Source organism: Strongylocentrotus purpuratus, unplaced genomic scaffold (assembly GCF_000002235.5).
Source record: "Strongylocentrotus purpuratus isolate Spur 01 unplaced genomic scaffold, Spur_5.0 spur5_scaffold_10, whole genome shotgun sequence".
In the NCBI taxonomy this organism is placed as follows: Eukaryota; Metazoa; Echinodermata; class Echinoidea; order Camarodonta; family Strongylocentrotidae; genus Strongylocentrotus; species Strongylocentrotus purpuratus.
This window is the reverse complement of record NW_022145595.1, coordinates 23,434,500-23,459,668: the sequence shown is the minus strand read 5'-3', so window position 1 is coordinate 23,459,668 and position 25,169 is coordinate 23,434,500. Positions and strand designations below refer to the sequence as shown.

General features: G+C 35.7%; 1 protein-coding gene across 1 annotated transcript in view; it reads right to left on the bottom strand.

Moving 5' to 3' along the window:
* The window catches only part of LOC100892029 (cadherin-23), a 72,951-nt gene that overhangs the window by 35,650 nt on the left and 12,132 nt on the right, over positions 1-25,169 (bottom strand). Inside the window, exons 5-26 of the mRNA XM_030979174.1 lie at positions 24,669-24,811; positions 23,415-23,471; positions 18,030-18,233; positions 16,255-16,362; positions 15,859-15,990; positions 15,245-15,323; positions 13,164-13,276; positions 12,466-12,645; positions 11,896-12,045; positions 11,324-11,414; positions 10,760-10,899; positions 10,174-10,298; positions 9,426-9,525; positions 8,930-9,032; positions 6,896-7,137; positions 5,825-5,993; positions 5,016-5,161; positions 4,033-4,348; positions 2,538-2,842; positions 1,734-1,935; positions 1,005-1,178; positions 20-273 (exon numbers count right to left, since the gene is read on the bottom strand). Of these exons, the coding sequence (XP_030835034.1) occupies positions 20-273; positions 1,005-1,178; positions 1,734-1,935; positions 2,538-2,842; positions 4,033-4,348; positions 5,016-5,161; positions 5,825-5,993; positions 6,896-7,137; positions 8,930-9,032; positions 9,426-9,525; positions 10,174-10,298; positions 10,760-10,899; positions 11,324-11,414; positions 11,896-12,045; positions 12,466-12,645; positions 13,164-13,276; positions 15,245-15,323; positions 15,859-15,990; positions 16,255-16,362; positions 18,030-18,233; positions 23,415-23,471; positions 24,669-24,811 (3,533 nt within the window). The remainder of the gene's footprint in view (positions 1-19; positions 274-1,004; positions 1,179-1,733; positions 1,936-2,537; positions 2,843-4,032; positions 4,349-5,015; positions 5,162-5,824; positions 5,994-6,895; positions 7,138-8,929; positions 9,033-9,425; positions 9,526-10,173; positions 10,299-10,759; positions 10,900-11,323; positions 11,415-11,895; positions 12,046-12,465; positions 12,646-13,163; positions 13,277-15,244; positions 15,324-15,858; positions 15,991-16,254; positions 16,363-18,029; positions 18,234-23,414; positions 23,472-24,668; positions 24,812-25,169) is intronic.

The following is a 25,169-nucleotide window of genomic DNA, read 5'->3' as shown; positions in this document are numbered from 1 at the left end:
CTTCAGCAACTAAACTTACCCTGGTCACAGGTGTATCAGCGTTAACATTCTCATTCACAGTTGCAGGATATCTTGATAGAGTGAATATCGGTATTGTCACAGTGTCGTCCACGACCGTCACGGTAACCGTCGCCATGCCCCTAAGGAACGGGCTGGCCTGATCGGTGGCTCTGACGGTCATGGTAAAGTTCCTTGACCCACTGAGGTCAGCAATGGGACCGTTGACCGAGATGACCCCAGTGTCAGAGTTGATGGTCAAGAAGTTAGGGTTACCTGAAGAGAGTACATTTTGGACAAGATTAACACTTCGGTTGCTTTCATCTCATCTATACAAGGTTGCTCGTTTGCCAAATGCTCAAATCTGCACCAAACAGTAGGCAGCACTTGATGGAAGGTTTGCTTTGTACAACATAATTTCTTTGCAAAATTACAGATTTCCAGTCTTGTTTAGCTACAAGTGTACAGCCCTTTTAGTACCAGGATTGATTAATGTTGCACTGGAAACAGTTATATAATCTTTTAAGCTGTAGGTATATATACACGTACATGTAGACCCCATGATGATACAATGTGGCACAGGGAAATTATATGCGTGGCATATAAAGAGTTAATCTTTAATTATTAATTATTAATTATAATAGTTAATTATTCTGCATTTTACAAATTCTATAGGAATGTACATCACAAGTATGCATCCATTTCTGTTTCAAAAAAAGAAAAAAAAAAATAATCATGTGATAATAGTAACACAACATGCAGGAACTTCACCACAAGAAGATGCAGAGGATCAAATATGTTTGTTATACTTTATGCCCAAAATCAAGGAAAATTTTAATCCTCAATCCAATTTTCTTTTCTTCAAATTTTTGGTAAAATTTAAGATAAATTCAAGGTAAATTACGTGCAGTCCAAAACATAAAATCATTGGCCTTGATATACTGACATAATGAGCATACATAGAAGAAACATAGGCAATTAAGGGTCTCATTCAGATAGGAACTTACCAATCAAGCTATACTGCACATCGCCTGCCAAGTCCAGGTCCTGATCTTGTGCGAAGACCTGGAGGACTGGGGTCCCACTAGGTGAGTTCTCCGACAGGTCTGGCCTATAATAGTTCTGCTGCTGGAACAACGGGGTCACGTCATTGATGTCAAGAATGATGATGATCACTGGCGCTGTGAGACAGAAATCAAATAAAAAACAATTAGGAGGATTATTGAAAATATCTTTTTTACCAAATTACTTACCATACATATGGTACCTGTACAGGTATATTTTGTTCTGTTTAAATGGCCCTATTTGTGTTATCTTTATTAACACAAAGTTGTCTTTTTAGGCAGATTGGCTTACTCAAAACAAGATTACACAATTCATCTTCTATATTAAAGCAATCACAAGCACGATCACAAATTCTGATAAATGTATTGTCAAGAATGAGAATCATTTATGATGAGGCTACAATTGCTCCATTAATTTCCGTGACCAGTGGAATTCCTAGACAAAACCCTACATGTATATCTTTGAAAACAGGGCATCATTTCACAAAACTATCACAAGTACCAGGTCGCTGACCGCCCATTGCAATGCATGTTAATTTAATACATACGCTTTAATAAGATGTCCTTGAACTTGTACTTATGACCGTTTTGTGAGGAAAAAAAATGCCCTAAGCAAATGTTAGATCAACGAATCATTCAAATACAAGCTTTTCATTACAGAATCCAATTTACCTTCGTTGGTTCCCACTGATAGGTCGCTGTTATACGCCTGAACGATAAGGAAATACTGGTCTTGCATCTCCCGATCCAGAGGTGTGTTCCCGAGGTTGATGTTCCCTTGACCGTCAACGTTAAACAGGTTGTTGTTGTTTCCGCTGATGATACGGTAGAGAACCACAGCATTCACACCCAAGTCAAGGTCATCGGCTTGGACCTTTTAGTGAAATCAAGTTTGAAAAGACAGTTGGGAAAATGAAGTACTTTTTCTACTCAGAGTGACACTCAAAAATCAAAGAAACTTCATAATTTGCAGTGTTGCAACATGTGGTCAATTTGAAAGATCTCACACATTTCATCAGTTTAATACAAAAGTGGTAGAACAAAGTATGACAAAATGACAGCTTTTTGTCGCTAAATGACAGCTTTTTGTCGCTATACATATACATGAATTTTAAGTGCAATATTACATAGGAATCCCTTAAGAAACTGTGAGAGACCTGGGGACCTAGACTGCAACAGGCGTTGTTTAAAGCTTCACAGGGTATAATGAGTGGGTCATACTTGAAACTAACTCGAGTTTTATGTACAGAATGAAGCTGTGCATTGGGTGAACAGTGCATAGAAACCGATGTCCAGCATTAACAAACCCTCTGGGGTGCAGTACTTGTAGATTTGTAATTTGTGAGTCCAGCAAGGCACTGACTTGATGATGAATGTCAGATGACGACATAAATATTTCAGAACCATTGACTTCAAAGAATTTAAATCTAAGATTGATAAGTACACCTTTCAATATGTTAATGCTCAAATACTTACAGTGAGAATATTTGAGCCCAGAGGATGATTCTCGAAAATCGATTTCTCGTACGAAATGTCGCGGAAAGTCGGTGCATTGTCATTGACATCGGTCACTATCACTGAGACGGTGGCCGTGCCAGTCATAGGCTGACCACTGACCGGTTGGTCGACAGCAATGACGATCATGGTGTACTCGTCCTGAGTCTCTCTATCGAGGCCAGCAGTCGTTGAGATATCTATGACGCCGGTGTAGGGCTCGACGGTGAAGGGTCCCTGAGTTCGGCTCAGGCTCTCAAAGCTGTAGATGATCAGTCCGATGTTTCCTGCAGATTTACATGCAGGAAGGACGCAATTTTCTTTCACTGATCAGAATTATCTTTTTACATGAACATGTATATTGGTTGGTTTGTTTGTTTTACCAGACTGTTAAGAAAGCAAGTAAATATATTTGTAAAGTGCATAGAGACATGTATTGAGCACTTTATAAAAGCGAAATATTATTATTATCATTATTGTAGAAGGAAAAGCCAAACTGTAAGGGATTGTAAAAAAAAAGTGAGATTTAAAAAATTGATTTTTGCATCGGGATCCAAAAATCTTTTTTTGGGGGGGCCTGTCTGGACAGAAAAATTTCACTAATCTTCGCGATTTTAATTTGCAGTAAGTCTTGCTGTTTTTTCAGAATAATTGCGTGTGCATGTGCAGTTCGGACGTTAATTGACATCGAGCCAGAATTCTTCCTGTGTGTGAATATTCGCCAAAAAAAAAATTGATCTTTGCATCGCGATCCAAATCACACTAAATTGACATGTGTGCACGGGCCTGCATAGTGACATCAAATCAGACATACCTTTGTTACCGACTTGACCTTTACTCTGAATAGAAAGCTTACAGTGTACTAAAATTTGGACAACAAAGGCAACAATAAAGGGTCCTAGGTGTATTCACTGGGCTTTAGCTGTGATATAACATGCAGAAATGTTTTGTAATACTGCAAAGCGCCAGCGGGGGGCGCATATAGGGATGCAGTGTCGCTTGACGTCGTGTCCTGTGTGCGTCCTTTGCTGGTGCTTTGCTGTAAATGTCTTATCCTCATGTAGGTCTTTATAATCTTTTTTCCTGTATATATTTGTTTTCCCGTTAATGTTGTTTTTGTTAATTTTCTCGATATATGTGTCATGGTTGGTGCCCCAATCACAAGTTTGTTTTCAAACTTCTTCAGGGGCTCCTAACCCCATGTTTTTATATTTTCCTGAATTATTATTGTATATGTATTTTTATGGTTGAATAAATAAATTGAAATTGAAAAAAATTATTCTACTATTAATAAAGTCTTTGCCCAAACTAGCCACTCAAAAATATTTTTCAGAATCGGTAACATGACAAAAATATACGCGTGAAGTAAACAAAAGGCACAATTGACCCATTTCCTACTAGAACCTGGTGGTCCCTGCATGTATTCGCCTATGGGAACGAGAGATTTCAAAAAGTGGACAATTTTAAAAATACATACCATTGTCCGGATCTGTAGCATTCAGATCAACGACGAGGGTCTGGAAAGGAGAGTCCTCTGGAAGCGACTTGACATAGGTGCCCAACCCGAAGAACGGTGCCTGAGTGTTCACGTCCAGCACGTTGATGGTCACCGGTGCTGACTGCGAGTTCTGGACACCGTCCGAAGCGAAGACGGTCATCTGGTAGACCTGTTGCTGGTTGGCGTCCAGTTGGGTGTTGGTGCGGATGGTTCCTGAGATGTAGTTGAAGTCTGGGTCGGCCGGCACGAAGGTGTACGTTAGGGTACCGGAGAGGTCCGGATCTGTGGCAGTCACCTGTGGAAGAACAAAATTTGTTAACCCGTTGGATTTGATTTGATTCTGGTATAACGTGAATTCACCATAGATTCCGGCCAGAATTATCTTAGGGTTTGTATTCACCCGGTCATAACCAATAAACACAGTTTGAAACTTGTTTATTTCCTTTTCCAATCAGTGTTAAAACCAGTCAGCACTCATACTTCTAGGAATCTTAACGCCACATGTACTGATAAAGCCTTCTGATTTGCACATGCTGCATAAGCTTGGAAGAAAGATAATACAAAAATCCTAACCTGTCTATAATGGCCACCCATGAGAAACAGGAAACTGGCCACTGTAGACAGGTGGCCTTTCTACAATACACGTTTCTTCCTAGAGGGATCGAAGCACTTTAATTATGTGACCATTATAGTGAGGTGGCTGCTAAGATAAACGTGATATGGATTTTCCAAAAACAGAATACCATTATGAATATTACTTTAAAGCCTGTCTGTACTAGTTTGGCCAGGAGGGATTAGACCAGCCAGCATGGTCACTGACAGGTGGCTATCTTATCAACTCCGCTCTCAATTAACACAATTAAAAGAGGATCATGGGGGACCATGCAACGGGCACCGCTTAGGCATTGTTTTCTATCGAGGGAGCAAGTAGCTATAGTACAGTGGGGCTTTAACATTTCTACCTGTCCGACAAAGGTGTTGAAGTTGACGTCTTCCGAGCCGGTGAACTCATAGGCATTCCTATCAAGGACAGGAGGCTCATCATTGACGTCCAAGATGTTGATGGTGATGGTGGCGGGAGGGTTGCCTGCTTGCTGCGGGCTACCATCTACAGAAACAAGATGATATTGGATTTTTTTAGTTACCATCGAAACAAAAACAACTGATTTTCAAAATACAATCTTTTAAAAAATAAAAGAATATCTTTGAAGTGATGATAGATTTGAGTGAGGTTTGCGGTTTTGACAGGGTAAGTCGGCCTTGAAAAGGGCCTACTCATGCTCTATCAGAAGGTTTAGATTATCTGTACCTATCAACTTCAGGAAGAAGACAAAAGGTACAACCTATTTCGGGAGAGATATATAAATGAAAAGGTAGAATTGTTAAAGCCCCACTGTACTATAGCTACTTGCTCCCTCGATAGAAAACAATGCCTAAGCGGTGCCCGTTGCATGGTCCCCCATGATCCTCTTTTAATTGTGTTAAAATCTATTCAGGTGCCCCATTGCGATCAGTGTGATCTCAAACTATGCCATATGAACCGTAGACAGCTCGTACTATAGTGTATAGATGCCATGTGCAACATGCGACAGGGCTTCCTTTAGTGATTTTGAAATGCAACAATATTTGCTGGATATATTATCATGTGTTGTTAAATTTGCGATTATTGAGTCATTCACGAAACTCCCCAAAATGACAGCTTATACAGTAAATTGTTCAATGCAGTCTACAAAGTACATACATAATATGGTCTTGACCAAAACAAACTTACTATCTAGCACCGTAACCAGAAAATTGTATTGAGGTACAGTTTCTCTGTTCAAAGGACCGGATGTTCGTATGTTGCCCTGGTCATCAATGACAAATGGAACGTTGTTGGCATTGTTGATGGTAAACGACAGGTCAGCGTTGGTGCCTTGATCATTATCGGTAGCTACCACCTACCCAGGAGGAAAGGGAAATAGAGCTTACATGTACAAGAGAACAATGAATAAAATACATGTACAAGTACAGAATGAAAGAAGAAAAAATGAAAAATTAAAATCCACAATGTTGGATCATAAGAGACAACAGGAAGCAAGAGAAAAGAAGACAGCAAGAAATGAGACTAGAGAAGAGGGGGAGAGTAAAGGGAAGTAGATCAGAGAAAAAGAGATGAAAAGAGTAAGGGACATTATAGAGACAGCAGGGTTCAAAACAACCCTTTCAAAAAAAACTATAGCTGAAAGTCATATATAAGCTATTTAGTAAACAAGGATTAATGACTTAAATACCAAAAACACTACCATCATCACCATTATTCATTATCATAATCATCATCACCATGATCATCATCACCACCATCACCACAATAATGATGATAATGAACATCATCATTACCACCATGACGATGATAATTATCGTCTTCATCATCCTCATCATCATCCTTGGCATCATCGTCACCATGATAATGATCGTGAGCATGATCATTATCATCCTCATCATCATCATCGCCTTGAGAGCCATTATAGGCAGATATGTGCGCTATACAAATCCTAAAATAATATTATCATCATCATCGTCATCATCATCATTGTCATCATCGTCACCATGATAATGATGGTGAACATACTAATCACCATCATCATCCTCCTCATCGCCTTGAGTGCCATTATAGGCAGATATGTACGCTATATAAATCTTAAATTATTATATTATTATCATCATCGTTGTCATCGTCGGTACCATGATAATGACCGTTAACATGATTATAATCATCTTCGTCGTCGTCATCATCATCACCACCACCACCACCACCACCACCACCACCACCACCACCACCGCCACCCAGCTGATCTCTAACCTGCAGAACAAACGTGTTGACCGGCACATTCTCCAGGATGCTGTCCACGTAGCTCTGCGGGTTCCACTGAGGGGCGTTATCATTGAAGTCGAGTACGATGACCTTGAGCGTGGTGGTTGCGGACTGGGGCGGAGCTCCCTGGTCAGTGGCCCTGATGGTCAGGTTGTGCTGGGATTCAAGCTCCCGGTCAAGCTGCCTGAGAAGGGTCACATCCCCGGATACAGGGTTGATTTGAAAATGCCCTAAGGGATCAGAGGATAAGGAGAAATAAGGTTAGCTCTTACTTCATTACATACCGAAATACGATACTGTACAATTCAGCCAAGTTGTTAACAGTGCCATCTGGTTTACAAACGAACTTCACACACGCACACACACACACACACACACATGTAAGATATGTCACTGCAGGGTAGTGATAATATCTTCAATTTTCTGATAGCTAACTAAAATGTTATCCATTGTAATGAGCATCATATCTGGAATGTAGTATAGCAACATGGAACCACTAACATGCAGAGCAATATTGGTTACCATTTAAGAAATCATATCGAATATGTTTAAAGTTGATACTCTAAGCAAATAAATGTCCCTTAATTTGTTACCTACGGCAAGTATATGTTATTTTTAAGTTTTTCAAATACTTAGTATATCACAAAAAAATTCTGTCTACTCGAAATCCTCAATTGAAATGTCGAAAATATCCGCCTCTCTTTGCATAGAAAATCAGTCACGGCGCTGGTCTACTATTTATGACCTCACGTCCGGGAAAGAGTATATTCACGTACCCGGATGTTCCATAGCAAACATGTGCAGAGTGATACGATTTTCTGCATATTTTTGTTTCAAAGGCTGAAAAGTCTAATAAATCATAATTCTATGTACAATTCTTTACCTTCCCCTAGTACTTCATAGTATTAATATCAATTCCCCTTTTAAAAATTATGACATATACATGCCAACGATGTGCTATTAGTCGATATTTTCACCATGTAATTTTTGTTTTGGTGTAATTGAAATCGGCCCAGGCACAGAGTGAACAATAGCTGTCTTCCCATGCACAGTTCATTATCATACACTACAGCGATCTCCCGATGGTTTCTTTTTCCTTTTTCCCATGTCTTTCGCCTTCCTTGGCCCTGAATATCCTTCATCTACCAATTCTGACACCGGTAGTCAGGAGCAAGTCTTTATTAGTTGTTTTTCTTAGCTGGCAACGTCACTTTCATTCTCTTGCAATTGCCGATAAACATATAACTAGCGCACGTACGTTCCATCACAAGCAAGCAGCGCCTAGAGCAGCGGCTTGGTCTTACCTCCCGATTCTGCTCGCTTCACGAACGTTCATGCAAGAGCCGCATCACTCGCCAAAATATTATAGAGGAAGCGCGCTTGCATGATCTCGTTCAAGTTTGATATTTTACAACATAAAATATTTAACTGGTACTGTATCCTTTTTTGAGGCAGTCACACACATCTATGATAAGTACTATCATAGTTCTAGACCTATTCGTTTTACAAAACTGCTCCTGTACCTTATCTGATGACAATATAATGCATCCGCCTATTCATACGTGCACGATTTAACTTTAATTCCTAAGCAGTAAACTCGTCTTAAATCTCTACCAAATAGGTGAATATGAGGATATAAAAAGAAATCAGCGACTGGAAAATGTTGCTTCGTTATTCTTCATTCAAATGAAAACAGAAAATCCATCAAATATACTCCTTAACAACAACAAATCTAAGCTCTGACAGGATAGCATTTACGTAGGGATATCACTGCCATTCACTCTCACTGAGCCCATGAGTCCCGTTCGTGACGTCACGGATAGAGGCCCGACTCTACGTGCACTTCCGGGTTTCAGACTTAGATATTTTGGTAGAGTTTACTCGAATAAATTCATTATTCTAAACTTGTTTTGTCGGGTGGACACCATTTGGTGTTATTATGGGGGTTAAAAGCTTTCTATTTATGTAATTATCTCAGTATTTGTGATTGTCTTAGAGTATCAACTTTAATATGCCATTTACCTCCTTGGTTGCCTGCAGTGATGATATAAGTGAGTCTATCTCCTTCAGGGATGTCTTCATCGGTAGCTGTGATCCTTGTGACGGTGGTACCGACCTGAGCAGCCTGTTTCCATGGGAACAACAACAACAAGGGAAATTGGGTTAGTCTCCAAATGATAATTGAATGTCACATGACTGCAACTTAGCCAAAGTGTGCACTAGCTGGAATCTGGTATATATGGACCCGTCAATTACAACTCTCGACCCTCAAAATATAGATTTTTAATCGTGACAAAAGTTTGAGTGGAGCCCTGATGAACAGTTTGGGGGTATATTTAGCTGTGAGGCGCTATGGTAATGTTATGCTTTCAATTCAATCACTGATACCCAAATTTACATTGTGCACACTTCAGTCTGATACTAGTTTACACTTTTTGTTATTTACAATAAAAAGTGTGAAATTCTCTTCTTCTTTTTTTTTCAAGTACTGCATCAAAAGATGTGTATTCTTGATTACCTCATTGATGAAGACAGTGTATTCATTGTCACTAAATCTTGGAGGACTGTCATTGACATCATTCACAGTGATGATCACGGTCGAAGTAGATGTTCCAGTCCTACAGAAAGAAAAAAAATAGAAGATGGAGTCACATTGCAAATATTCCAGAAAAATTGAGTCCTGATAACTTCCCATAATTTCTTGTATGCATTTAAAGCACCGTTCAAAAACATCTGTTACAGGAATCTGCCTTTACAGAACCATGCTTGTTCATTAGCATGCATGAATTTAGGTTTTGAAGTGGACCCTATCACATGAAAAACTTCCTAAATTTGTGGTAACATGGGTAAATACAGTAGATGTATTTTATTAAAGTGAAGATGACACTGAAGTAGCCAGATGCGCTCCTTAAAGAATAATGCCAATTCCTTTTGCTATGTTACTTTTTTAAAATGGGAATAGTACATGTTTGGCATTACATGTATTTACCCATGGTAACCTCATCAATATAAATACCGCTCTTTCCTGCTGGCCCTGCAATTATTATTACCCCAGCATACAGGTACCCATCTTATACACCTAGGTCAAGAGGGACAAATGTGGGTAAGATACCTTGTCCACGGATTGATGTAAGCACAGAGCCAGATTGATCCTGGTACCATTTGTATCAAGAGTAAAATGCCTCCATCAATATACCAGAATGCTCCCAATAACAATTTTCACTTTGATAATTTCATTTAGAAGAGTAAGGTGTTAAGATACTTACGCCGGTGCAACACCCGGTGTAGGGTTGGTTGCCCTGACACTGAGAGTGTATGTCTGAGGGGTGTTAGGTCCAAGGATTTGGGTGTTTGTGATAGCACCAGAGGTAGGATTGATCGTGAAGACATTCTGGAGAGGGGGAAAAAATTGTTACAAGTTCCTTACCATGGTACCTTATTGCAACAGTTTGTTTTCCAAGAAGGTCTAATGATAACGACTGTTTTCAATTTTATGACATGCTTTCTTAATAGCAGTCAGGTAAAAAAAAAATAATAATAATTACAAACGTGCCTGTAATTGATCTCTGTAAACACACGATTGTGATCATTATTGAATTTTTAATTTTTTTTTTAAATTCTTTTTGTAGTGTAACACCATCTGAAGTTAAATGTTGAACAAATAAACCTGCAAATAATTGATTTACATGATATTACTTTTTCTTGTATCTTAATCTTATAGGCCACAAAATTTGCAAATATTTAGCAAAAGTAGACACTATTTCATAAGTTATTTTATAGAACACAGCTGATCTGCACCAGCTTGACATCCTATGTTATTTTTTTTTTCTTTGACTATTTGGTGATACTTACATTAATGTTGCCGCTAATGATAGAGTAAGTGACCGCTGCGTTCGAGCCACTGTCCGCATCCGTTGTGGACACCTGGACAATGAACGTTCCCGTCTGGTCATTCTCATTGATGCTACCTCTGTAAATGTTATCTATCGGCCCTGCAAAAGAGAGAGAAATAGAATGTAAGATTATACACATAGAATGGTCGGGTTAGATCATTAGATTTTAAAGCCCCACTGCTACTTGTAGCTACTTGCTCCCTCTATATAGAAAACAATGCCTTATCGGTGACCATTGATCCCCAATGATCCTCTTTTCTTATGTTAATTGAGACCCGAGTTGATGAGTTAGCCACCTGTCAGTGACCACCCTGGGTAGTCTAATCCCTCCTGACCAAACTATTACAGACAGGCTTTAATGTGACAATGACAAGCGCAGGTACATACACAGTACATGAACTATTTCCTTTTGTAACCTCAAAATTATTTTAAAAAAATAAAAAGTAATAAATTGCAAACAAGTCAAACAATAATATTTCATAGTTTTGGGATTAATACTTTTAAAAAACTTTGGGCTACTTACGATTGATGAATACAGGGTTGTTATCATTCACATCAGTCACAGTCACCATTAAAGGAGCTAAGTCTTGACCGTCTCCATCGACTGCTTGAAGCTGCAAAGGCATGAAGAAGGATTTATGGTACTAATGTTCAAAATATCATTTTCATCATTGAATACTGAAAAGAACTCTTGCTTCGACTCCATTGATTATTGTGAAGATAAAAGAAATGGTCTATTTGTTAAACACCAGATTTTACAAGATGCATGTTTCAATTGGATGACGGTGAACTTGTACTAATGTCGGTTTCCTGAAACGCTACCCTGGTGTATATGTATTCTTTCATTTCTCTCTCAAAACATGAAATTCTCAGAAGAAAAAAATGATACTTAGGCTAATGACGCAGCTTTAAAGTTGTATCTCTCCAAGGCAAAATATATGATATAGTAGACCGTAGGAGATCTCTTTTACCCCAGCTGTACATCATGACACAAACTTAACCAGTTGAATACTGAATTCATTGATTTCGATGGGCTTAATACAGTAGCCACCTGGTACCAATAGGCGATGGGTTAAGAACATACCCCTATCTTACCTGTAAAGTATATTGTTGGTTGTTTTCAAAATCAAGGGGTTGAGTGATGAGGATGTCGATCGTACCACTACCAACAACTTGAGTTGGTGAAACTCTGAAAGGAACGCTGTTGCCATTTTGCAGGGAAACTGTTACTGTGCTATCAGTAATCTGAAAAAATAGAGAATAAATAATATACAATTTTTTTTAATTCAAACATTCATATGGTTAGGTGTCAATAGCAAAAGTGTACAAAAGTAATATGATTTCATAGTATTGAAATTTATTGATGAGTAAAGCAAGTTTTGTGTCACTCTTTCTTTATGCTTTTGTCAAATGGACATTGAAAATTAGAAGTAATGTAAAGATGAAGATATTTCCATTCTAACACACTTTGAGTATAAGATAATCATGTAGCTCAAATCGTTCAAATGTGTTTTTCTAAACATTTCAGAAAAGATCTATGCAAATTTCACACACACAAGGAGGGAATTTTCAATGATACAATGATTTTGGTAACTTCCATAAACATTTCCGAAAATCTTTTTGATGAATGGGAACAAAATTACCCATTATAATACAAGTACTTACAAGGTCTCCGTCATCGACTGTTATTGTGATTGGGAGTTGTGAGTTGATGGACGCTGATTCTGGAATGGATGCGGAGTAGGAATTTTGATCAAACGAGGGCGGTTCATCGTTTGCAGGTGAAACAGTGACGTTGAAACTGACTTGAGCAAACGAGACTCCACCAGAACTGGTCTCGACAGCCTAGATGAGACAAAAAGAAAGTGATATTAAAAAAACCATGAAACAGATCCAAATTTTAATTAAAATGCAAAAGCAAAATTAACAAAAATGTAGTTTATTTGGTTGTTTGTACAACTCTAGATTGAGTCAAGTGCAACACTAATGAATACATTGTAGCTCCATTGTCTTATAGGCAAGTTGTCAAGATGTTTTTTTTCAAGATATGAGCTATCAATTTATCTCACTAAAACATGCAATATACATGTAAATTACATTCAGGCTCTATCTTTGTCCAAAACCAATGACCTCTTACTCATTGTGAAAACAGGACTAAGTTTCTCAATTAAAAATGAATGAGAAGAGAGGGGTCCACTTACACTGACAATAAGGAGATACATAAATGGGAGATATGGGAAAGATAATATTTATGGTCTTTATCATATTCAGGCATTTAAACTATTGTCAAATTTGACCACTGCGAAGTGAAAGGGGCAACCTGTCTGAATGCTAAATGAATGAGAAGAGAGGGGTCCACTTACACTGACAATGAGTGGGTACGTAGCTGGGAGAACAGGATTATCTCTGTCCATCTGAGAGTTGACTGTGATGATACCGGTGGTTTGGTCGATCACAAAATAACCTTGACTGTCACCTGGAGATAGAGAAGAAAAAGATAATAATAATAATAATATTCTGGTCATGACATTTTGATATAAAACATCCCTTTGCGCTTCTAAAGAGCTTTGAAAATTATTAAACTGGCTTTAGCTCCAGCACCCGTTATCAGTGAACAGGTACCCATTTTCCTCACCGGGGTATCAACTACACCATAACGACTCTAATAAATAGGAGGATTGTTACACATATTGTAATTTTGTCTTTTCCTCACAAAGAAATACATGCAACAGATCTTCAAGGAACCTTGAGTTCTAAACTTGATACACAATCTTCTCTCCATCTAATGCAACTTGCTTTACAGATTTCGATGACTTCCTTCATACTTTTACCTTTTAAAAGAAACAAAACTGACTCTGTGTCAAGAATAACTAGATGGAATTCGACTGCGCGCAGTCGAAAATGATGCCTCCGTCATAGAGCAATTTTACAAACCAAAACAGAAGAAATTTTTTGAATTCAAGTTCAATTGTAATCCATTAACAGGTGCTCAGAATATCGTGATTACAAACAATTTCTCATATACATATATGACCCTTTGATCTTTGACCTCATGACCCTAAAATCTACTCAGTTCATTGGCTCTGCAAGATGTCCTGAGTTAAATAGTAATCCATCTGTCAGTTCTAATGAGAATGCGTTCACAAGCTATTTTTGCATACATAATGTGCGCTGTGGCCTTTGACCTTTGACCTCGTGACCCCAAAATCTAATCAGTTCATCGGCTCTGCAAGTAACATACATGACCTAAGTTTGGCAGCATTCCATCAATCTGTTCTTGAGATAACGCGATCACGAGCTGTTTTTGCATACATAATGTGCGCTGTGGCCTTTGACCTTTGACCTCGTGACCCCAAAATCTAATCAGTTCATCTGCTCTGCAAGTAACATACATGACCTAAGTTTGGCAGCAATCCATCAATCGGTTCTTGAGATAACGCGATCACGAGCTATTTTTGCATACATAATGAACCCTGTGACCTTTGACCTTTAACCTCGTGACCCCAAAATCTAATCAGTTCATTGGCTCTGCAAGATACATACATGAACAAAGTTTGGCAGGAATCCATCAATCGGTTCTTCAGATAACGCGATCACAAGCTGTTTTTGCATACATAATGACCCCTGTGACCTTTGACCTTTGACCTCGTGACCCCCAAATCTAATCAGTTCATCGGCTTTGCAAGATACATACATGAACAAAGTTTGGCAGGAATCCATCAATCGGTTCTTCAGATAACGCGATCACGAGAACGGGACGTACGTACGTACAGACGTACGTACGTACGTACGGACGAACGGACGGACGGACAACCCAAAAACATAATGCCTCCGGCTACTTCGTAACGGAGGCATAAAAATACTATTTACAGCTACTTCAAGCTCTCTTTCTCTTTCTCTTTCCCTTACTCTCTCCCATTTCTCTCTCTCTCTCTCTCTCTCACCCCTTCTCTTTCTCTCTCTCTCTTAGCATACCTGTACATGTTCATTTATTTCAAACAGAAATAAATTGATTGAAATAATGTGCACTATACCTTACTCTCCTTGTGATAGTGGTTAGATGGTGGTGGTGGTTATTTTACCTGACTGCTAAGAAAGCATAAATGCTTGAAAGTAAGCAACCAGACGGCCGAAGGCTTTAGGTCCTCTTCTATTCGAGGGACCTGGTAATGAGGATTAATGCCTTACCAAAGGGCACTAGCGCATCGCCTTGGTTTCGAACCCGGGTCACCGGATCACAAGACCACTGCTCTACCGACTGAGCTATCGCGCCTCCTTACTGAGCAACATAAGTACTTTGGTTGTTGGCATTATTCCTAAAAGTATACAAGTATGATACATTATCAGCAGTTTCGTTTGGAAAAAGAATTTGATTCTTATCAATGGAGATGAAAGTCTCCCTTGAAATTTCTTTCAATCAAGTCAATAAAGCTACCATACTTACTGACGACCAGATTATATGTGATGATATTGCCATTATTGGTATCAGGATCTGTGGCTCTGATGGTTTGCACAGTTGATCCCTGTTAAAAATTAATAATATAAGGACATGTAATTATCAAGAAAGAACACAAATAAGAATATCAGGCAAGAACAACAGTTTTAAAATGTTTCATATTATAGCCCTTGGCATACATGTACAACTATGAACATAAAAACAAACTTCAACAAATATCTTTAGCAATATACAATGTGCATTTAGAACTGCATAATGAATTCACCAGATTGGTACATGTACATTATTTTTAAAGCTATAAGAGGCTAATGTACCTCCCCACCCCACCTTTAAATAAAAGGAATTATGCAATACATAATCCACCGTTTGCCTATAAAATGAACAACAATTACTCACTTTTCACTTTAAATTGGGGGTAAAAAAATGATATGTATGTAACATCTTGCATAAAGATCATGATTAAACACGATGATATGTTTGTAATATTCTTTGTAAAATATCAAATAGAATCACAAGGCATAATGAATATGTAATTGATTTAGCCAATTTCTTGTGAAAGATTCCGTTTCATAAAATTGAATTAAGTTGGTGCAGTTTCTTACCACTGGTAATGTCTCTGGGATGGTGACATCGTAGGGGATATTGAGGAAGACTGGGTTAGTATCTTGGATGTCCAGGACACTGACCGTCAGTGTAGCTGTGCTGGAGAGACTTGTGTCACCAGTCCCGTAATCCTAGAGTCAGAGGAAAATAGAACTCATTATGATGGAATCTATTACAATCTAGAGGTGCATGTTCATTGTACATACAACATGGTTAGTTGCAGGGACTGATCAGCTGACAATTTCGGAGGTGAAGATTTTTGTATTGAGATTTTAAAAAAAACATGGTTAGTTCTTATATAGCAAAAAAAAAAAAAGATTTGATTTTCTTGGTTGAAATGAGTTTTTTGAAAGCAAAAAAAAAGAAGAGATAAATGTGAAACAAAAAATTCTTACCCGGGCCACTACCGTCACAAAGTATTGTTGTATTTCTTCATAATTAAGAGAGGTAGCAAGCTGAATGATGCCATCTGTCTCTCCAATAGAGAAGTAATTATTTGGAGCCTACAATGATAAGTAGAAAGAAAATTTGATGAGAAAGACACATTTATACTTCTGAATCTAGTCGGTACTGCAATGACACTCATCTAGTGGATATTTGGATGAAGGATCTAAGTTCAATAGGCTTTTGAGTGGGGAAATAAATGCTATTTGGCCATCCGTTTCTTTTATAGACAAGTAATTATGTGGGACCTACACTGATAAGTAAGATTTCTTTTTTGAAGTGATAGACAAATTTCTGCTTCTACTTCTATTTGGTACTATAACGGCACACATATAGTGGCTATTTACTGGGATTTTGATGAGTCAACAGAGTCAATAGTCAATAGATAGAGATTCTGTTATTTTTGCTGGGAATAAGTTCTATTTAGCAAATTGTGTGGATAAAAACAAGTATTCACAGCTCGCAACTATTATAATACAAATATATTGATTATGGTAGACAAGTTAACAGCATCTCCTAACGAGAGACTGAAGAACAAATTAAAACGTCACAACATTTTCTGGTAGTGCAATACTGGCCATATCATGTATCAACAGATGAAATACAAAATCAACATGGAGTCTAGAAAGTAAACAGGTTTTCTTGCATGATTTAAATATTAGGACACTGCTAACGTTTAAAGTTTACAAATAGGACATACGTGACATATTCATAATTCCTGCAAAGTTCTACATAATTTAATATTGGCTGAAAATTGGGACATAATACATTTAACCGTGTGTTGGAACTTAATGCCGTTCTGGCTCTCTTTAGTACTTAAACATGAGCTTATTCACATAAAATAATATACAGTTACAGATATGGTATCAGTTCTCATGTCATTGTAACGCTTCAAATATGGTGGATTACAATATGCAAACTACATGAATACGTATGTGTAATACACATTGTGATGATCGTGTGAATGTCAAGGTATTCCTGCTTAAATTCTTATACTACATGCGATTCCCAGAGGTACTGTATTTGCTCCATGCAAACATGCAACAATAACGGATGACAAAGTGCAGCGTCACAACGTTACTAAAGCGTGAAGCTTCTAAAGTCCAATGGCACTGAACAGAAAGCGAGATAGAGAGCTACACATGTAATGTACATGTACTCAAACACATGTCCATGTAAGATGTTGTATCAAAGGGTAGAACAGAGACGTAGCAGAAGATACGTTCACACGGGGCAGTTATGGTTTAAACTTTAACATTTTAAAACATCAAAGTTACATACAATTACAATGACCTCCTAAAAAAGAAATACACTATTAAAAGGGAGAGAAGTAACGAGCCAATAAATATAAAAGTATCTTCATATTTCTACCACATATTTACACTTGAACCTGATCTCAAGATTTGAATCAATTCCTCTATACATTTACTTTAATACCTGGTTAGAAAATTAATTTCATCAAGGACTGTAAAAAAATCACCCCAAAAAACACAGAGCCATCTATTTTTACCATCATATAGTACACTTTCATTTTCATTTTTTTAATCTTAAAAACAACTACATTAAATTTGTTGGTAGCGTTTCGCATTTCAAGATGAAATGTTTAGAAATTTGTCTTGAGTTTTTATTCTGTATTGTTTTTCCTTTTGCAGTTAGTTCCCACTTGTTCTGTAGAATTGAAAAGAAAAAATAATAGAATTGGATAAAGAAGTTCTGCAACACTTACAGATCCAGGATTGCTGGGGGTGACTAGCAAAATGGAGTAAGTCACAAATCCACCGTAAAAGGTATCCTCATCGGTGGTGATGACTTGGTAGAGCTCACTTCCGATGGTAGCATTCTCAAAGACATAGGTAATGTTCGGCAGGTTGGTGAAGGTCGGAGCAATGTCGTTCACATCGGTGATTTGAACGTAGATAGTTTGGGGTACCTGTAATGAAAGGAGAAATTAAAGTTAACATAATAATGTTAATATCTTCAAAAAACGATCGAACAAGATACATACATTTCATTGGAATTTAACAAAAATAAGGAGTTTTTTGTTGAAATAACCCTTTTTAAGCTACTTGTTTATAACTTATAATTAAAGAGTGTTCCTGCAAAAAAAAGAACCCAAAAATAGAATTTGCTTAAAATATTGAGTTTCGCTTTCAATGAGTGTTAAAGGTGTGTGTGTGTGTGTGTGTGTGTGTGTGTGTGTAATTGGGTTTTTACAGACGTGTACCAATCAGATATGATTATTTACGTCTGGGGACCGACTTTTAACGTCACCATCCGAAAGACGTGACTCAGTTTCTAACCTGCGTCCTCGGCTGAATCAGTTTGTAACTTCCATTGTTAGCTGGATTACAGGCGCACGCCACAACGCTTTCAATTGAGTGTTAAAGGGATAGTTAAATTCTGTTTTCAGACCGAAAATGCCTTCATAGTGCATGTTTGTTGCTCTTATTCTTATCTATGACATTTTTAGTGCCCTTTTAGAACCTAAAATTGCTATGAAGGTAATTTTAGACCCCAAAATGTGTGAAATTTAGCCAATCCAGCTACATTTTCCCCAAAATATGATGACCGTTAATTAATTATTCAATTAAAAATAACAATACATGGGCCGGCTGGTTGTGCGTAATATAACCAACACGAAAATGCCAACAAAAAGCCAACATCGGCAATGGCTGAAATACGATGTGAAAGGTGCTATTTCGTTTTTTCAACGGTTTTTTCAAATTATCTAATATTTGTGGTGGTACACAAGTATTTGAAATTGTTATATTTATGAATATTTTAGCCGTCTCTGAACTGATTTTGATCAAACAAAGATTATTTTGTCATTTAAATTGTATGTTCTTTCAAATTTGACACTTCATTATCTCACCAAAAAAAAATGTGTAGCGCCCTCTGCAACAGAACTCAACTATCCCTTTAATGATTGTAGAACTGATTTTCCTTTAAACCATTCATATTTCAGAAAATCATAATTGCTCCGATAAACAGCAACAACAAAATTTGTTACATATTATATAAAATACACAACAGTGAGGGCATAATTAGTAAGAATTACCCACACAAGGGACCTTTGGATCAGTCTATCACGCCCGGGGTAAAATTACGTGTTAGGCAAAATAAATGCCTGGTTCAACTCAATTCAATTTGATTTTATTCAAGTCCATTTAAAAAAAGTACATTGAAAAACATTGTACATTGACAACATATTTACATGTAGGATACACAGTATACATTGAACTTTAAACACACAATTAAAAAGAGAAGTAAAGACAAAAGTAAGACATCAAGGAAATAGATAATGAACATGAAATGGAAATTGCAAAAGAACCAAATAAAGGTTCTGTCGAGGCAATTCCAAGCTTATTAAAATACCGAAATTTTTACTGATAAAGAATTAGAAAAGCATAGTGACATTATGGCAAAAAAGAGTTTAAAAGTTATCAAAGTTTAAAAGTTATAAAAGTTAGGATGGATTAATTATTTTGTAGAGTTTGTGAATAAAAAAAACCTTAAGTTTTTATTTAAAAGAATTAAGAAACGAAATTGTTTTAATATAACAAGGAAGAGAGTTCCATGTTGACGGTCCTTTTGATTTGAAAGAAAAAGATGATGCCGTATTTTTACATTTTTCGACATAGTAATTTTCTGGATTTCTGGTATTATAATTTTGCATTTCTGTTTTACATTTAATAATAGAGACAAGATTATATGGTAATTTGTTATGCTTATGTTTAAAGACCATTAATAAGATACAGTAGTCATTCAATTGATAGATTCTGAGAAGATTAAGTTTTTTAAATAGTGGTTGTGAAGGAGCAGTATAGTGAGACATTGAACATATTCTTACAATCCTTTTTGCAATTTCAATAATCCAAGGAGCCTACTGGGATATGTATTGGCCCATACAACATTGCAATACATCAAATAAGGTAAAATCATTGAATTATACAGTAGGATTAAAATATGTTCTGGCAAAAAATGCCGCAGTTTGCTGATGACACCAATATTCCTTGATATTTTTTTAGATATAGTAAATATATGTTCGACCCATGATAAATGTTGATCGATAACAACTCCTAAGAAATTACATTATTCATACTAATATTAAGATTGGTCAATAAATTTTCTGTAATTGTATTTTGCTTTAATACGATGAAAGTATATAAAGCTAGATTTGGAAGTGTTAAGAGATAACTTATTACGATTAAACCACTGTGAAACATTGCATAATTCCTCATTAAGAAATTTACATAAATCATAAAAAATTGTCATGGCTATAAAGGATATTGGTGTCATCAGCAAAAAGAATGAATTTCAATTTATCAGAGCAATTAATCAAATCGTTTATATACAGTAAAAACAAAATGGGCCCCAGGATTGAACCCTGTGGTACTCCACACTTTACTCTCATTGGATCTGATAAAACATCACTGTACAAAATTATTTGAGTTCGATTTTTTAAGTAGTTTTCAAACCATAAGGATACTGTGCCTCTAATACCATATACCTTCAATTTTGTTAACATAATTTCATGGTTGATCGAATCAAATGCTTTACTCAAATCTAAAAACACCCCCACGGAGTGTAATTTGTCATTTAAAGAAGATATCAGATAATTATGTAAATCAACAAGAGCCATTTCGGTGGATACATTCCTGGTAAAACCATACTGGCACGAATTTAATATTGCATGCTTTGTTAAAAAATGTTCTAAACGATTGTAAACAATTTTTTCTAAAATTTTTGAGAAAAATGGTAGTACTGATATTGGTCTATAATTTCCAATAACATGTGTATCATCCTTTTTATGTACTGGGATTACTTTAGCAACTTTCATATCAAATGGCACTCTACCAGTACATAAAGATAAATAAAAAATATGAACAAGAGGTTTTGAAATATATATTAATACCTTATTTAAAACACATGGATTGAGATTATCAATACCACAACTACTAGTACTCTTCAGCGATTTCACAATATTTAAAAATTCTAATTCATTTACAGGAGTTAAAAATAATGAAGCACCATTAAATTGAGGCAAGAATTTACTAAAATCATTTTCATTACTTCTGGGAATGTTATTGCACATGTTAGGACCGATATTAATAAAAAAAAATCATTAAAACAGTTTGCAATAATAAGAGGATCATGAATGTCTTGACCATTTATACTAAAATATTAAGGTAGAGATTTACTTGATTTACCAAAAAATTCTTTTATCACTGACCATGTTTGCTTTATATTACCTTTTGTTTCTTTGAATTTATGAGCAAAATAGTTACCCTGTGCTTTCTTTCTCAGCTTATTCACTCTATTACGAGCTTCATGAAATTTAGTTTTATTTGTGTTTGATCTCACTTTACAATATCTTCTATACAGTTTATTTTTGCCTTCAATTAATTTTAATAATTCAAAATTCAACCAAGGTTTTTTACATTTCTTTTTCCTTTTTTTTTGTAATTAGTGTTAACTTCTTTTCATAATATAAGGTAAATTTGGATTGAAATTTTTTGTAAGCAATTTCTGCATCGTTAGAAAAAATGACATTTATCCAGTCTTCGGTCATCAAATCAAATTTCAAGTTATTCATGGTTTTATCATTAATCAGCCGCTTTTTTACATTCTGCACAGGCATATTAGACATAGCATGATTTGTAATTTGAAAAATTGGTAAGTGATCCGTGACATTGTTGTAAAAAATCCCAGAAGTAATGAAGGAATTGATATTATTAGTAAATATATTATCTATCAATGTTGCACTACGAGCAGAAAGACGAATGGGCTTATCAATTAATGGCAAGAGTTGTGACGAGTATAAAACTTGTAAAAAATCAACACTATATTTATTATTAGATTTTAAAATATCAATATTAAAGTCACCCATAATATAAATTCGTTTATTTTCTGTATTAAGCTCCTGCAAACATGTGTCAAAGTCACTTATAAAACTATCGATTCTGCTCTTTGGTTGCGTGTAAATAATTCCAACAATAATATTTTTCCCTGATTGAACAATTATTTCAATAAAAAGAAATTCAATGCCATCAACGTTTAAATCAATATCTTTTCTAATTTTAAAATTGAGAGTATTTGAAACAAATAGTGCTATTCCACCTCCTCTGCCATTAATTCGATCAGAATGTATGAACGAATATCCCTCTAAATTAAAAAGCATAGGTGTTTGAGAATGAATCCATGTTTCTGAGAAACCATACACAGAAAATAAAAAGGACAATGAAGAAATAAAATCAACTATTTCACAAAAGTTCTTATTTAAGCTACGTGCATTGAAGTGTAACATACTAACATTGTTATTTTCTGATTTAGGCAAATTCATGAATTCAGTTTCAATATAATATTTACATTCATTCATTTCTCCTTGTAGATCATAATCATCAATATTGCGTATATTATGTTCAGTTTGTTTTTTAAAGAGACTTTTCAATTCATTAACATAATTTTTTTAATTGCATCAGACAATAAAAGAGTATCAATAAATTCGTCATTGTTTAAGTTATAAAAAGGTAATACAGAACTCAAGCATGAAGGATATTCCATACATGATACATCAAATTCACTACCCCCTATGGAACATGGTGTGGTGCTTATTTGCTATCCATCCTAAATGAGATTTGAAGAATATTTGAAGTAAGAACAAAGAAAATAGGCTTAGATACATATTTACATCATATAAAAGGTTCATTACATAAAAAATATTTAAAAAATAAGTACACAATTAAAAAGAATATATAAATGAAGAGTTCAAGAAATGAATATCATAAAAGTTTGTGATATGATTAAAAGAGTGTCATACGTTGCACCAACCAGATAACAGTTTCTTCAGGTCATCCACGCAAGTGATCAGGTGTTTTCGATTACGTGTACGCTTTCAAGTAATCATTTGATTAGGATCCGCTTCATCATATTATAATAGTTAATGCTTTGTGATCTCTATACTCTTGTAAGATGTGTTATCATACATGTCATTAAAAACATTATAGAAAGGGAAAATAAGTTATGCCGTCAATAGAGGTAACTGAGCACTGATAAGTTAGTAAAAAGATACTCAATTTTGAGAGCTAAAAGAACCGAAATTCAAACTCACCGGATCATTAATGCCATCAGTCACGGAGACTGTGATAATAACTTGATTTCCCAACATCTGTAGAGAGAAAGAAATTAAATTAGAATTAAAGGTGAAGAGGGATAAAAAAAAAAACATAAAATAATATATATACAAAAGTAACATAAAACAATCATAATCTTAAATTTCTGGAATTAAGAAATTGGAGACTAAAAAGGAAGTTTGACAAACTTGTAAGTAATAGTCCCCTGACATAAATAGTAAATAACAAGATTACATGGTTGTACACGTTATTAAAATAATAAAAATACATAAATAAAAGTATAGATATACATCGATGAACTACAAACACCATACAAACACACACACACACATACACACACACATGCATGGTACATTGCAAGGTAGAATAAGAAGAGACCAACTGTCTCTTCACTAGAACTTTAAAGGATGATATAGTTGTGCATAATGTTAGTTTATCAGTTAAATCGTTCCAAATACGCGGACCATTATGTCTAAAATAGTAAAGCATTAACTATGTAGAAACCTTTGGATAATGATATTTGATACAGGAACGAGTATTATATTGTTATTATGTTTTATAATCTGTTTAATTTTGTACATTTCCTTGAAACACACATGTACCAGTGAACAATGAATTTCCATATTTTGGACAATAAATCAATTCAATTCAATTCAATTCAATATGAATGAACAGATTTATTAAGGATAAACATTTGACAAACTCTTTTAGGTATTATAAACATTATACATCGTAATAGCACTTTTAATTTTATGTGTATCATAAATATTGAATGTTCTAAAGCGAAAAAACAGGGGACGTGAATGAGCTTGATACTGAGAGTTTGTAGAGAGGTTCTAGTTTAGTTGTCCCATTTCCATCTTGATGATCAAAGAATGCAACTTTCCCAAGAATACAGAATTTCAGATTATTAATATCATTACGATAACAAGAGAATTTGGTAGAAGATATTATGTATTCAAAACATTTCCCTAATAAATATACATGTATGTGACAGCTCAAAAAAGTAGAAAGTACTCAATTTTTGTTAAAGTTGTGAAAAGGAACAAGGATTGAAAGATCGATATATTTTTACATATATCTAGACATGATTTAGATTATTTTTCATTTCCTTTATTAAACCATGCAAAAAAAAAAAAAAAAATTATTGTTCGTTTGTTTCTGCTTATTCTCCTTGAAAATAATGTTGAAATCAGTACTAAAACTTTTGTTTAATTCACTAGTCGTCTTACTTCATAATCAAGGCCTGGCGAGGCATACAATTGTCCTGTAAACTGATTGATGGCGAAGATTGACCTCGCTGCATCATCGAAGAGGTCATAGATTATGAGGTCACCGTCAGGGTCAGTTGCATTCAGGGTAAATACCACGATTGCTGTTTAAAAGACGATTACATAACAAAATGGTTTTTAAAAAACTTATGTGGCAAACTCTTAAAAAGTTCTACAGTACTAACAAGATTTGGTAGGTTAAATTACTTTAAATTTCCACACATATGTCAATTTCAATGAAGAACCAGTTCAAGAAAATTGTGAATGTTTTTATACAGAGTAACACACATATAAGGCAAAACCTATTTCAAAGTGCAAACTTGAACTGTTGTCATTGTATATCTGCAAAATGCAATCTGGAAATGTAACTCTGTCTGCCCAAAACATTGTTAGCTGCTGTTTCTCATTCTATAAGATATGTTAAAAGATGGTTAGAAGAATCCCTGCAGTCTGATTGGTCAA